The 15247-nt window shown below is 34.4% G+C and overlaps 1 protein-coding gene across 2 annotated transcripts; it reads left to right on the top strand.

Annotated features, from left to right (window-relative positions):
- Window positions 1-1503: 1503 nt before the first annotated feature.
- LOC142525083 (mediator of RNA polymerase II transcription subunit 21) lies at window positions 1504-14500 on the top strand. 2 transcript variants are annotated; one of them, XM_075629255.1, is made up of 5 exons: window positions 1504-1557; window positions 12374-12596; window positions 13216-13293; window positions 13668-13719; window positions 14152-14500. In XM_075629255.1, the coding sequence occupies exons 2-5, from the start codon at window positions 12384-12386 to the stop codon at window positions 14226-14228; spliced, it is 420 nt and encodes a 139-aa protein (XP_075485370.1). In that variant the 5' UTR covers window positions 1504-1557; window positions 12374-12383; the 3' UTR covers window positions 14229-14500. The 2 variants fall into 2 exon arrangements, with proteins under 2 accessions (XP_075485370.1, XP_075485369.1); XM_075629254.1 differs by lacking the exon at window positions 1504-1557 and adding an exon at window positions 11603-11759.
- Window positions 14501-15247: the final 747 nt, after the last annotated feature.

Here is a 15247-nt window from a genome sequence, read left to right on the forward strand (position 1 = left end):
TGGTATATATACCAGGCGACAAAGCTCCGATCGAGCTCGACGAATTCAGACGAGAGTATTTGCAAAAGATTATGTTTATAGATATATATTCATGTAAATTTGGTTAAGTTTTTTTTATTAAAAGAAAATTATCTTTAAAAAGGTGATGTGATGAGTAACTGATAAAAAAAAAGGTGGGGAAAAGGCAATCCCTCCCTCCACCATGTGTGTTGACAGCTAAACCTATTTTTAGAAGTATTCCAATTGGATTGTTGTTCTGATATCAACTTTTCATTTGTCTACAGCACTTTAAAAGCGACCCTGAAGGCTACTTATATCTCTTTCAGTGTGGTGTCTATTAGTGATGGATTTGGAGTAGTCAGTCCCAAATCTTATAAATATATAATAGCTAATTTTCAATAAATTATAGACATGTCGGAGCTCGACTTTCTTGATCAATTGCTTGAGAATAAAAATGTCTAAAATTGTTTATAGCTAGTTTAGGTACGGTTTTTCGTCCTGCTATAAAATGTTTAAAATAAATAAATTTTTACTACAAGTTTTAAATTTCGAATTTGTCTTTAAGATTCCTATGTTTTAGGGGAGAAAAAAATGAAGTGTAACTAGTTTGTTAGATTTCTCTCAAAATTTTCTTAATAATTCAATGTTTATACGATGGTTAGTTAATTAAGCATGCGTTGGAGGCATACGACATGAGTGGGCCACCGCTAATTATTTGTAAACACAGTCCATTGGATCGAAAATATAGCCCATCTGTAAGGCATGTAAAGTCTAGTTAAGTGAACTTGGGCCATTTGATTCTGAAATTTTATCTGGAGTTGAGAGGCAGAATTTTAAGTTAATATTCGAAAATATGTTATTCTTACAAAATTGACTCTCTTGAGTTGGAGAATTGTGTTGCAACTGTGTTCCAAAACCTCGTCCCAATCTTAAAACCTTAGTGTCAGATATGTTATAATTCATCGGCTAACCAACCGTTTACTTCTCTATTTCTGTAGAATTGTGCTGCAAACTTGCAGCTGGGTTTCGGTTTAACCGTCGCTATATAAAACTTGCGACGGTTTTATTAAAACCGTTGCTACTTATAGCGACGGCTTAAACAAACCGTCGCCAATTAGCAACGAGGAGCAAATTAGGCGACGGAATAAAACCGTTGTATTTAAGATCGGCGACGGTTTCAAGAGAACCGTCGCTACTAGCGACAATTAAAATAAACCGTCGCCTTCTAGATCGGCGACCGTTTTATTAAAACCGTCGCTAATAGCGACGGTAGAATCAAAAAACGTTGCTAAAAGCGACGGTTTATGACAAACCGTCGCACATTGTCTATAAATATTTCCTTCCCCCCTAAGCCACTTCACTCACATCTGCGATAAAAAACTTCAATATTGAACGATTTTAGTTTTGATTTAGGGTAAATTTTTTGCGATTCAATTCTTGGTGAATTTCTGAATATTGGTTAAAATCATGAATTTTTGTTAGCTTGTAGTGCAGGTCATTTTCCAACTGAATTTATTGCGCGTTCAAAGTGCTCCGGACGTCTTCTACGTTCATATTGTAAGTTTTTTTTTTAGATTTATACATAGTTTAATTAATTGATTTTATTCCATGTTATTTAGGAAATTAAATAATATATATTACATGTTTAATTTTTTATTAAAATATTATATAATTTAATTTATAGAAATTGTAAATATTAAAATTATTAAATTGGTCTACTTATGTTGTTGAATTTAATTTATATATATTTATATAAATGGTCAACATTAAAATTATTACATATATTAATTAATTTAATTAATGAGTAAAAATGATAGCGATAAAGTAAAATACATTTTATTTATTTATTTATAAGATAAAATGAATAACGATAAAAATTAGATGTATCGTCGGTTGAAGAATGGATTTCTAACGGATGAATATTGTGTTGGTGTAAAGTCGTTTGTAACATTTGCACTTAGTCATACTGAGTGTTTATTAAACGGAAATATCCGTTGTCATTGCAATCAAAAAAAAATTTCAGAACAAAATATATTTAGATGAAGATACCATCAAGGTACATCTCGGTCGTTATGGATTTGTATCAGATTACTACAATTGGTTTTTTCATGGAGATGAATACATTCATCCATTATATCCTAATTTTAATATGGAAGCTCCTTCGTCATCTTTGTTTCGTGTTGCACCACCAATTGTTCAAACTACATTTTCGGATTTTTTTGATACTAAATAATATTATGATTGAATCGTTTCGTGTACGAAAACAATGAAATCCATTCATTTTTAATTAATAATATCAAATTTTAATTCTCCCTATTTTTTGCGATGAAAATAGTGTGAGGGCGTGGGCAGTTGGCGAGGCGCTAGAATAAAGGAAGGAAAGGGGAAATAGGGGTCTGGCTGGCATGTGATGCAAAGCCTACACTCATTATTAATTCACACGTCATAGGCGAGATTGTTGCAAGTATTTCCGTTTGGCCAATCTCACATTTCTTAATTGCAATCCTTTGAGAGTGATTGACGCTATAGAGTCTAGTACTAGCTTGAAATGAAATTTTTGGGTGGTGTTTATGTCATATCTGAAGTATTTCTCCCCCGTCATATGGTCAAATGTTAGTCATTGAATTGTCAACATATATGTCAATTTTTATGATAATATTGAAATAGAGAAGAAAACTCTTGATGTGAGCATATACTGACTCATGAAATTTTTTGACGGTATTTAAGTTATTTTTTATGATGGTTGGGACTTGGGACTTAGTAATTAATTAATATAGATTTATGGATTATTAAAGTTACAGGAGTAACATATAAGACAGTAAAATTTCGTACAACAAAAATAAAAATTTGTTTTCGAGGTACGTGCCCGGCATGCGTAAGCCAAATGCATGGAATTTTTTTATTACTGTTTTCTTAATTTCTCGATCTTCTAGGGATCATTAATCAAGATTTCATTCAGAGTTGTCCATTTATTCTAATGACAATTAATTATCAAACAATAATTATTTGATTTAAAGCTGCAGCGGAAAAATGTTAAAATACTTTAAAACGGACCTCAGAGCCTGGAAAAATTTCGGCATGATCTCTCCGTAAGTAGGACATTCGGAAAAACTCAAACATCAGTTTATATCAAAATATACTCCAACTAGAGTCATAAACACAAAAACCGAAGTTAACAACCTATAGCCACACTGGCCAGGACTAAACATAAATTAAAACTTACCAAATACTCACCAGATCATAAGAACCACAGAGTCGACTCAGAACATCACAAAAACAACCAAATATCACTACAGATACACGGGGCATCTCTTCGACAAATAAACTACAACACAAGACTAAAACAAACTCAAGACATACATAAAGACTAACTGTGAGACTCCACTGAACGGAAACAAGCAATCCAACCTCAATCCCGAGCTCCATTGGCGGAACCTCGGCCTGATGCTGCAAAACGACTCGGGAGATCTACCATGGTGCCCTGTAGCAACCACAGCAGCCCCCTCAGAAAACAACTGAGGTTAGGATTCTGGTATAAAACAGTTCAACAATAAACATAAATCATGCATAATCATATAATAAAATGTAATATGCAATGCATGAAAGGCTCAACGAATAATCGGGATAACAGGAGCCAACAAACGGTATGATAACAACTGGAATAATGCTCGAGCAACAACATAGGGGAGCTAAATCGTCATGCAGCTAAACCGCCCTGCCAAGTATGCGAGGTATGCCAAACTGTGCTGAATAACACCCCTGACTCGGCCTCCATAAAGCTGATACGGTATAACAGGATGTCACAACAGAACGAACTAGATGACACAATCCCAGCGTCCACCTCAAAAGTCTGCACTAACCACTGAATTGTTCAATCACATCTACGATCTCATGTGTATAGGCCTATCAGCCACACTATGATCCCGAGATAAACAACAATGCCAGATAACAATGGATATCAAAAACGGCTAACAAGAGGACGATAGGGCTCAACATGAATGTCATAACAGTATGCTCTATGATAAATGCCAATAATATATCACAATAATAAAGATATATCACAACGAAGTCATTTAACAAATTACAACAGTTAACAAGTCATAGATACGTTCAGTGCAACACAGAATGACAATTAAACATAATTTATGTTTTATCGTCGTATGTTACCGAGCTGTAACATACATATACCAACTTGACAATCCAATAACAACTTAACTTCAAGACTCTCGGTCAAAACAAAATAACAATAAGTCGATCATGAAAACTACATTTCATACCAATGTCCAATTTGGCACAAAAGAGCATAAAATTCGTATCTCGCTCAATATTAACTCAAATCAATATCCGCTAATTGGAAATGAAAGGTAACTCGAATATCCAACTTTTTCTAGAAGAAACCATCTTCCAAATCTCAGTAGATTAATCCCAGAATTATCAAGAACACCATGCCACTCAACAAATTTTCGGACAGAAATCTTCTACTGAGCAGTTTCTTAAAAACCATCATAACTTTGCACAAATCTTACTGGAATTTAACGATTCTTATATCATTACGAAGACAACACATAGCTTTACAACTTTCATTTGAATCAAGTTCAGAATCCGACTGCATATATGCCATAATCCCGAAATACAGTAGGTATTATACACAGCACAATTTCAGAATTCGATTTCGGCACATTTTGGTAGAAAAATCATAACAAATCTGTTTCTAATCAAAAACCCATTACTCCAGTCGCTATAAACAGCAAACTTAAACCACTACAAAGTTTGTTTGGTCAGTTCTACAAATTCAAACTATAAAAATCGCAGCAAAACAAAAACTCTCGCCCAAAAACCGGAAGAATTCACGCAGAAACAGAGCACTGGAACAGCAGCTTCGATCTACTCGTATCCTTGCTCAAAATTCACGATTTATGGCTTGAATCGAAGCTTAGGATGTTAGGAAGACAACCCTTCAAACCGATCGAGATTTCGACGCCGGGCGGAGGATATATGGCTACTTCGTTACGGCTGCTCCTCAAGTGACGGGAATTGGGGGTTGAAGGAATGAGTTTCTTTCTTTCTTCCTTCTATCTCTTCTTGGTAAGTTGTGTGTATGTATATGTATATATATATCTTGTGTATTTGGTTACTAAAATAGTAACTCAAGTCCATTTATCACGGTCTGTATTTATTTTTGCGTCTTTTGTTATTTAAACTCTATATGTATTTTATATCGTTAAATTCTCTGATATTCTAAAATACATATTTTTAACATACTTTTTGAATTTATTTGGCATAAATAATTATTTTAATTTACAACTCAATAATTATTCTAATTATGTCAAATTACCGGATAATTAATTACAGGGCCTTACAATTCTCCACCCTTAAAACAAATTTCGTCCTCGAAATTTCTGTTTACACACATACATCTTATACACAATACGAAATCAACAATATATTACTAAGAATCAAACAGATATAGATAAAATGAGCTGATTTAGACAATCTATCAACAATCACCCAAATCGCATCACAACCACGATTAGAACGAGGTAGATGAGTCACAAAATCCATAGCAATGTGCTCTCATTTCCACTGCGGCACTTCAAGGCTATGTAACATTCCACCAGGTCTCATTCTCTCGGCTTTAACTTGTTGGCACGTTAAACATTTGGCCACAAAATGATAAATATATTTCTTCATACCTTCCCACCAATAATGAGCTCTCAAGGTATGATACATCTTTCGAATTCCTGGATGAATACTGTATCGACTACAATGTGCTTCTCGTAGTATAACTTCTTTCAAATCTATCAAATTAGGAACCACAAGTCTACCACTAAAGCGTAGACTACCATCTGAGGCAACACTAAACTTTTTTTTCTGACCTGTTCAAGACAATTCTTTTAATCTATGGATATGCGGGTCGGTTTTCTGTGCTGCTTTGATGCTGGATAAAATATGTGGCTCGACTTGAATATATGACATTCTGATTTATTCAAAAACAAAGAAGGAGCATCGAGAACATTTAAGGTTGGTCCTCCAAACACTCAGAGCAGCGCAATTGTATACAAAATTTTCTAAATGTGAATTCTGGCTAGACAGAGTAGTATTTCTGGGTCATGTTATATCAGCTCAAGAGTATCAGTGGATTCTACTAAAGTGGAAGCTGTTATCAATTGGCCAACACCGACGAATATTTACGATATTCGCAGTTTCTTGGGTTTGACAGGATATTATAGGCGTTTTATTGAAGGATTTTCTATTATAGCAAGGCCTATGACCCAATTAACGCAAAAAGATCGACGTTTTGTGTGGACTGATGAATGTGAGTCAAGTTTTCAGACTTTGAAGGAAAAGTTGACAATAGCTCCCGTGCTAGCTTTGCCATCAGGCTCAGGAAGATATGTTGTTTGTTCATATGCATCTCTAAGTGGACTTGGTTGTGCTCTAATGCAAAATGGGCGAGTGATTGCATATGCTTCTCGTCAGTTGAAGCCGCATGAGACCCGATATCCAGTCCATAACTTAGAGTTGGCTGCCATTGTGTTTGCATTGAAGTTATGGCGTCATTATCTGTACGGTGAACAGTTTGTGATTTATTCGGATCACAAGAGTCTTAAATATCTTTTCACACAGCCTGACTTGAACATGAGACAGCGTCGATGGATGGAGTTACTTAAAAACTTTGATTGTGAGATTCAGTATCAACCAGGTCGAATGAATTTTGTTGCACATGTCCTCAGCAAGTCACAATGCTATGCTGAAATCTTTGACTATCTCTAAAGTTCACAAGCACTTGGGAACTTCAGGATGGACTTATCAGATCAGTGGAGACTACTTTATAGTGTCATCTATTCAAGTCGAGCCACAGATTTTATCCATTATCAAAGCAGCACAGAAAACCACCCGCATATCCATAGATTAAAAGAATTGTCTCGAACAGGTCAGACAGAAAAGTTTAGTATTGCCTCAGATGGTGGTCTGTGCTTTAATGGTAGACTTGTGGTTCCTAATTTGATAGATTTGAAAGAAGCTATACTACGGGAAGCACATTGTAGTCGACACAGTATTCATCCAGGAATTCGAAAGATGTATCATACCTTGAGAGCTCATTATTGGTGGGAATGTATGAAGAAAGATATTTCTCATTTTGTGGCTAAATGTTTAACGTGCCAACAAGTTAAAGCCGAGAGAATGAGACCTGAAGAGAGAGAAGGAAGAAAGAAAGAAACTCAATCCCCAATTCCCATCACTTGAGGAACAGCCGCGGCAAAGTAACCATATCTCCTCCGTCCAGCGTCGAAATCTCGATCGGGTCTGAAGGGTTGTCTTCCTAACATCCTAAGCTTCGATTCAAGCCATAAATCGTGAATTTTGAGCAAGGATACGGGTAGATCGAAGCTGCTGTTCCGGTGCTCTGTTTCTGCGCGAATTTTTTCGGTTTTTGGTTGAGAATTTTTGTATTGCTGCGATTTTTGTAGTTTGAATTTGTAGAACTAACATAAACAAACTTTGTAGTTGTTTAAGTTTGTTGTTTATAGCCACTGGAGTAATGGGTTTTTTATTAGAAACAGATTTGTTATTATTTTTCTACCAAAATGTGCCGAAATCGAATTCTTGAATTGTGTTGTGTATAATACCTACTGTATTTCGAGATTATGACATATATGCAGTCAGATTCTGAACTTATGATTCAAATGAAAGTTGTAAAGCTATGTGTTGTCTTCGTAATGATATAAAAATCGTTAAATTCCAGTAAGAGTTGTGCAAAGTTATGATGGTTTTTCAGAAACTGCTCAGTAGGAGATTTCTGTCCGAAAATTTGTTGAGTGGCAGGGTGTTCTTGATAATTCTGGGATTAATCTACTGAGATTGGGAAGATGGTTTCTTCTAAAAAAAAGTTAGATACTCCAGTTATCTTTCATTTCCAATTGGCGGATATTGGTTTGAGTTAATATTGAGCGAGATACGAATTTTATGCTCTTTTGTGCCAAATCGGACATTGGTATGGAATGTAGTTTTCATGATCGGCTTATTGTTGTTTTGTTTAGGCCAAGATTCTTGAAGTGAAGTTGTTATTGGATTGTCAAGTTGGTATAGATATGTTACAGCTCGATAACATACGACGGTAAAACATAAATTATGTTTAATTGTCATTTTGTGTTGCACTGATCGTATCTATGACTTGTTGACTGTTGTAATTTGTTAAATGCCTTTGTTGTGATATATGTTTATTATTGTGACATATTATTGGCATTTAGCATAGGACATACTGTTGAACCCTATCGTCCTTGTTAGCCGTTGTTGATATACATTGTTATCTGGCACTGTTGTTTATCTCGGGATCATAGTGTGGCTGATAGGCCTATACACATGAGACCGTAGATGTGATTGAACAATTCCGTGGTTAATGCAGCCTTTTGAGGTGAGCGTTGGGATTGTGTCATCTAGTTCGTTCTGTTGTGCCATCCTGTTATACCGTATCAGCTGTGTGGAGGCGCCGAGTTAGGGGTGTTATTCAGCACAGTTTGGCATACCTCGCATACTTGACAGGGCGGTTTAGCTGCATGACAATGTAGCTCCCCTGTGTTGTTGCTCGAGCATTATTCCAGTTGTTATCGTACCATTTGTTGGCTCCTGTTATCCCAATTATTAGTTGAGCCTTTCATGCATTGCATATTACATTTTATTATATGATTATGCATGATTTATGTTTATTGTTGAACCGTTTCATACCAGAATCCTAACCTCAGTTGTTTTTTGAGGGGGGCTGCTGTGGTTGCTACTGGGCACCATGGTATATCTCCCGAGTCGTTTTGCAGCATCGGGCCGAGGTTCCGCCAGTGGATCTCGGGATTGAGGTTGGATTGCTTGTTTCTGTTCAGTGGAATCTCACAGTTAGTTTATATGTATGTCTTGAGTTTGTTTTAGTCATGTGTTGTAGTTTATTTGTCGGGGAGATGCCTCGTGTATCTATAGTGATATTTGGTTGTTTTTGTGATGTTCTGAGTCGACTCTGTGGTTCTGTGAGTATTTGGTAAGTTTTAATTTCTGTTTTCATGGCCAGTGCGGCTATAGGTTGTTTGTTGACTTCGGTTTTTGTTTTTATGACTCTAGTTGGAGTATATATTCATATAAACTGTTGTTTGAGTTTTTCGGGATCATGCCGAAATTTTTCTAGGCCTGAGGTTCGTTTTAAAGTATTTTAAACCTTTTTTCCGCTGCAGTTTTAACTCAAATAATTATTGTTTGATAATTAATTGTCATTAGAATAAATGGACCTCACATCGACAAATTATGTATTCCACGTGCGCACTATGCCATTGTTTCCTCCGGTTTGACTTCCCAAAATGCACAAATTTAATTTAATAATCACACCAAGTTTATTAAAGTGATATGAATCGAGATTGTTAGTCATATTTCTTGGTTGATGAACCCAACCACGAGTCATTATATTCCTCAAACAGTCGAAAAATAATAATTATATTCAAAAGTACTCAAAAGTTTATGGTAGCAACATTTTCGTATTCTTTCGTTTATGTAGTATATATATACGTTGCTTGATTTTATTTTTTTAAAGAATTGTGTTCTCAAATGAGGGGCAAAACATTAATAGGAAAGATGGAGGTTTTACAATAATTTTTTGCTATTTTTTTTGTTATTGAGGAATTAGGATTTGGATTCGAAGCAACTTCATTGATAGTTTATTAAAATTTCGAAGAGGATATAAAAATTACCATCTTATGTTTTTTTTTTTAAATTAAATAGTATGACATTAGTATACATTTCAACCATATTTAAGTAAAACAATGTTGATAGGTATAGATGATTAAAATAAATGCAGTATATATAAAAAAAATTAAAAGACAATTAATTTATGTTAAAAAATGGTACAATTTTGTTGAAATTTGAATTTGAAAATTATATTACCATATATGTAAACCTCATATTTTTAAAATCATTTTATTTATTATTTCATGGAAAATAAAAGTCCCACAGCTCCTTCTATTCGTATATTACTTTTTAGGAAGGGAAAAAAAATTAAAAAAAAAAAACTCCCGAACCGGATCAGTTATACATGTGTTAGGCAAAAAATTGTGTGAGACGGTTTCACAAGTTGTATTTTGTGATACGAATCTCTTATTTGGGTTATCCATGAAAAAGTATTATTTTTTATGCTAAGAGTATTACTTTTTATTGTGAATATCGGTAGGGTTGACCCGTCTCATAGATAAAGATTCGACCGTCTCACAAGAGATCTACTCTACATGTTAACAGTATAAAATATTCTTTTCTATTTGAAAACATAAAATAACGATTTTTTTTTGGGAACATGGATTTTCTGATATAGTTGATCGAAATAATTTATAAATAATATTATTTTGGTAAGTTTATCTATATTTGGACCCCAGCGACGAATCATTTTCAATAGTATAATATCAACAATATAAGACATAATTGCCCATGCCTTGATTCTTGATGGTTGGGTACCATTCCTTGCAAGGAACTTGAGACTATATATGCAATTGCTAGCACATGCACTTTCCTTTTGTTCACCATCATTTGTTGTTATTTAACATTTGAGCTCACGAGCATTGGACTGGATTGTTATCACGCGCCATGAAATAACGTGAAAATAATCAACATCAAAAGATCTTACATTTCTTTTACCATATTTTCCGAAATCGAGACACCGTAGGTTTAAATTATTGCAAAGATTTCAGAAGATAAGTAGAGGCTGATTGGTTGTGTTTTTTTTTTTTTTTTTGCATGGATTGGAAATTCATGTGGGTGTTTTGAGTCATTTTCATGTATAAGATATAAAGCAAAAGGGACACGTGAGATCCAATGCAAGAAATCATACAAAGTAATAAAAAAAATCAAAATGTGAGTTTAATGCAATCCCATGTTCAACGTGTTGAAATACACTTTGATGTAAATGATGTTTATGATAAGTTTTTGCATCTGGCTATGTTTGTCTAGAAGTAGTTGTATAACTAAGGAGAGGGTCCTGACTGAAGAGTCACCACTACCACTAGAGCATCGTATATTACATAATTTTTTTTTCAGTTGACCTCTCCAAAATCATGTGAAAACTATTGGGCAGACTATGGATTAGATTTTCTATTCTTCTAATGTCATTTCAAAGTGTGATTTAAAACTAAGATTAGAAGCAAGTTGGGTGTGATATAGCTGATCATGTGGGGATTAAGTATGTCGTAAGTTTGAGTTAATTTCATATATTTTATGTTATAATCCAAGTCAAATTTTCGGACCCATACTATTTTGTTCAAATGCCTAGCCACTCAATCGATCTAGATAAGGCGAATATCACTCATATGATCAAAATATATATAGACACCGTGTTCAGCTTGATTTATGATTTGGTAATTTATTGAGCGATAATATGAAATTTAAGTCGAACTTTTTTTATTTTTAGGTTTATTTACAAATGACTAATAACGACTGTGAATAAGATTCACGTGTTGAGCACAAACTTGACTTCCTGAGTTCGCTACTCGACTAATCTAAAATTGGGGGCCCAAAAAGGCCTATTGGACTTGTTATTTGGGCTATCCTGGTCGAATAGATGAAGAATATAGGCCCATTTAAAGTGTCCGTAATAATAGCACACCGCGAAATGCGTGTGAGCCTCTGTAGGTTCTGCTAGGGACGATCTCATCTATGAAATATGAGGCAGAAAGAGGTTTTGTAGAGAAAAGGAGGAAGTGTGGAGAATCGATTTTATCTCTTATAGTCATTGCAAGGTAATTACGGTTGTCTCTTGGAATATTTCGATTTGAGTTATTGAGCTGATTTGTTATTCGTCTTCGGAAGTTGGTTGTCATCGTTGAAGCAATTGGATTTCGCGCGAGGATATATTTATGAGATGGGTGCCTTGAATGAGTTTATCGAAATCACCTATAGGAAGTGTGCATGCTATGTTAAGAAAGTACTTGATAAAATGCCTGTTGGAAAAAAATTTCTATCATTTTTTCGTGTATATCCAAGAAAAGCCAATAGTTAACTATGACAATACTTGTTTACTCGAATAATTGACTGCCATTCTTACTTTAGTTCTTTGCATATGCCTTTGGTGGTTCGAAAGTATTTTTCTTCAAATTCCTAGTTTTTTTTTATATCAAGACTCTTTTTAATCTGACTGTAATTGTAAATATTCAACAAATCTTGGTGTACTTATGCAGTAGTTCTAGTGATAATTATTGCGGGTTGTACTTTTTTTTATTCGTACCATGTGTTTTTGTAATAATTATTATCATTAGAATTCCCCTTCCTCTGTGAAGGAAGATTCTTTTTTAGAACTTCCCCCAATATTATTGTATGGATCAGTTTCTAAGGTTTGTAACTGTTAGCATTTCAGAGTAAAGGAAATGGACATAATATCCCAATTACAAGAACAAGTGAATACTATAGCTTCTCTTGCTTTCAATACATTTGGGTCTCTTCAAAGAGATGCCCTTCCAGTTCAATTATCACCTAATTATCCAGAGCCTCCTGCCGTTTCTAATGTTGTGGATGATGCCGCTAATCTCGCTGAGCAGCCCAAACTTCTGAGTTCTGCTCTAGTGAAAGCCGCCAAACAGGTCAGCTAATAATTCATGAGAAATTGATAGAATACGCATATCGTATTCAATGTTGTGAGTTTTTTTAATCTGTCACGTGTGATTATCTTTGGCTTTCAGAGAAATCGTTTGTCTTTTCTAGCTATTTTCTTTGGCACTTATATTGAAGTTATTCCTCTTTGGTACTAGTTAATCCTCTTCTTTAAGTGTGTCCTGATTCTAGCTTGCCTTGGAAAGAAAGATCTTGTTTCATTTATTTTTATTAGCAGTATCTCTTGTAACTCAAATTCCCAGATATTTGGCATCACCATCCAAAATATTTATAGTATAACCCAATGCAAGGCTGAAAATTTTGCTGGTCATTGGTGATCACGTGGAAGCCATCCAAGATTCCAACTGTTATGTGTCCATTGTGTTTCGTTGGATCGTTTTTTAAATCTGTGCTGTGCAAAAATAACATTTTCCTTGGAAGTAGCTTTTAAGGACGCCATAAACATTTTCCACCAGTGGACTTTGTAGGACAATTTTTTTGACAGTTTGCTGCGGAACAATTTCTGTCGATAATTTCGTGATTCTGAAATTTGCTTGGTCCTGTCCATCAAAGGTCCTCTGTAAATTTAGATTGTCTTCTTTTTTACAGTTTGATGCATTGGTTTCTGCACTTCCATTATCAGAGGGAGGTGAAGAAGCTCAATTGAAAAGAATTTCTGAACTCCAGGTAATCCCTAATAAAATGATATAACGCACATGAGTATGTGCTAGATTACTTTCGCGGTCATTTAGCTCCTGCATTGTTTTAGAAACCATGGAGTACTACTTGATGCCAGATGCATGTTGTTAATTGAGTGATTTTTAATTATCTTGAGTTATGAAGGATGAGGCGTCGTCTAATTTCTAAGATGCATAAATGTGTCTATTCTATTCCTAATTCGTGTTGTCCCACCAGTCTGTGTTGAGTTGCTCTTTGTTAATGATTGAGAATATACTCTTCAACATGTATAATTATGTGGGTTTAAGTACCCATTGGTAACTTGGAATCTGTTCAGTTTGTGTCCACCATAAAGCTTATCTGATTAAAAGAATTGCCGGCAGGCTGAGAATGATGCAATTGGCCAGGAACTTCAAAAGCAACTGGAAGCTGCAGGCAAGCTTTTCTATCCCTAATTATTGCACTCTAGTTAGCATCATTATTGTCTTTTTATGGGATTTCCAGTTTCCCTGCTTTTAATAGGAAGAAGCCAACTTCAGCTTTCTATTTTTCGAGAACATCTCTATAGTATTTTACCATATAATAATAGTATCATGCATCCCATATTAACGGATATCATTTCACTTCAAATTTGTTTCATTACTTGCGACAATTTTTTGTTTTTTTTTTTTTTGTTTTTTTTTTTTTTTGTTTTTCCTTTCTTCAACCTCAGTGGCTCACCAATAGTTCTCAGTCTGCTGTAGAATTTTGACTGAAGAACAAACTCATCGGTCTCAGTAGGGATAAGATTCGATTACTTAGTTTACTTTGGAAATTCTGCTCATGTGTTTGTTCCTTCCAACATGTGATGATGTTGGTGGTGTCCAGAAAAGGAACTAAAGCAGGTCCGGGAATTGTTCAGCAAAGCTACCGATAACTGCTTGAACTTAAAAAAACCAGATTGATGCAATGATAACGGATGAGCAAACAACTATACTGTTTCTATTTGCCGTGTACCTGAGAAACAGTGGGTTTTATAAATGTATTTGGCAATTTGCTTCGATGCAATTTAATCTGAAATTCATTTTGCTGAAGCATTTGTGTTATTTTAGAGATCGTTGCACGTTGCGTTTGGTTACGTATACGAGTGGATCATTATAATCGAAGAACATGTAAAAAATAGTTTTCCAGGAGTCTCTTCCTTAGAAATGACATTCATGATCCGTGGCTTGGTACTCCACAAGGACTCCAAACTTTTCAAACCCAAACACTACCGTTTTTCTGACCTCTTCTTTTTTCAGCACACATCTATTCTGGAGTGATTCAAGTCCAATCGGATTCGGTCGATTTGAATGGGTACGGGTTGTGGTCAGATTACCAAAAGCTCAATAACTCGTGAATGCACAACTTTTCCTCCGTACAAATTTTCCGGTTGAGTTTTGTTTTTTGACGGCTACATAATATAATTTGGCAGCTCGCATTCGTCGCTTTATATATATATAATCTTCTGAAAAAGATGGCAATAAATTTTAGAATTCTTTGATTTTTTTATCATTCATGAAATTGAATTTTTAATTTTTATATTTTTAGAATTATTATTCCATTTTTTAAATTAAAAATTACAAAAATATGGCACAAGAGCTAATAAATAGTAAAGTAATATTTTAAAAAAAATTAGTACATAAATAAAATTCCTTTATTTTAAAAAATATATTTCTGAAATAAATATTGAATATATTATAATTTAATAATTACATATCATATGAATAGAAAAAACTAGCATGCTGCAGAAAATATTTTTATGTAGAAAATATTTTTGGCTATAGTAAATTGGGAAAAAAATTAAATGACGTAAATAAAAATCATGTTATGAAATTATGAATATAAAATCATGTTGTGCAATTAACAAAATTTGAGGGTAAATAATATTCTCTTTTTAGTAACACAAACTTATGTGAGGCATGAGAAATCGATTTATGAATAT

Source organism: Primulina tabacum, chromosome 14 (genome assembly GCF_025594145.1).
Source record: "Primulina tabacum isolate GXHZ01 chromosome 14, ASM2559414v2, whole genome shotgun sequence".
Taxonomy (NCBI): domain Eukaryota; kingdom Viridiplantae; phylum Streptophyta; class Magnoliopsida; order Lamiales; family Gesneriaceae; genus Primulina; species Primulina tabacum.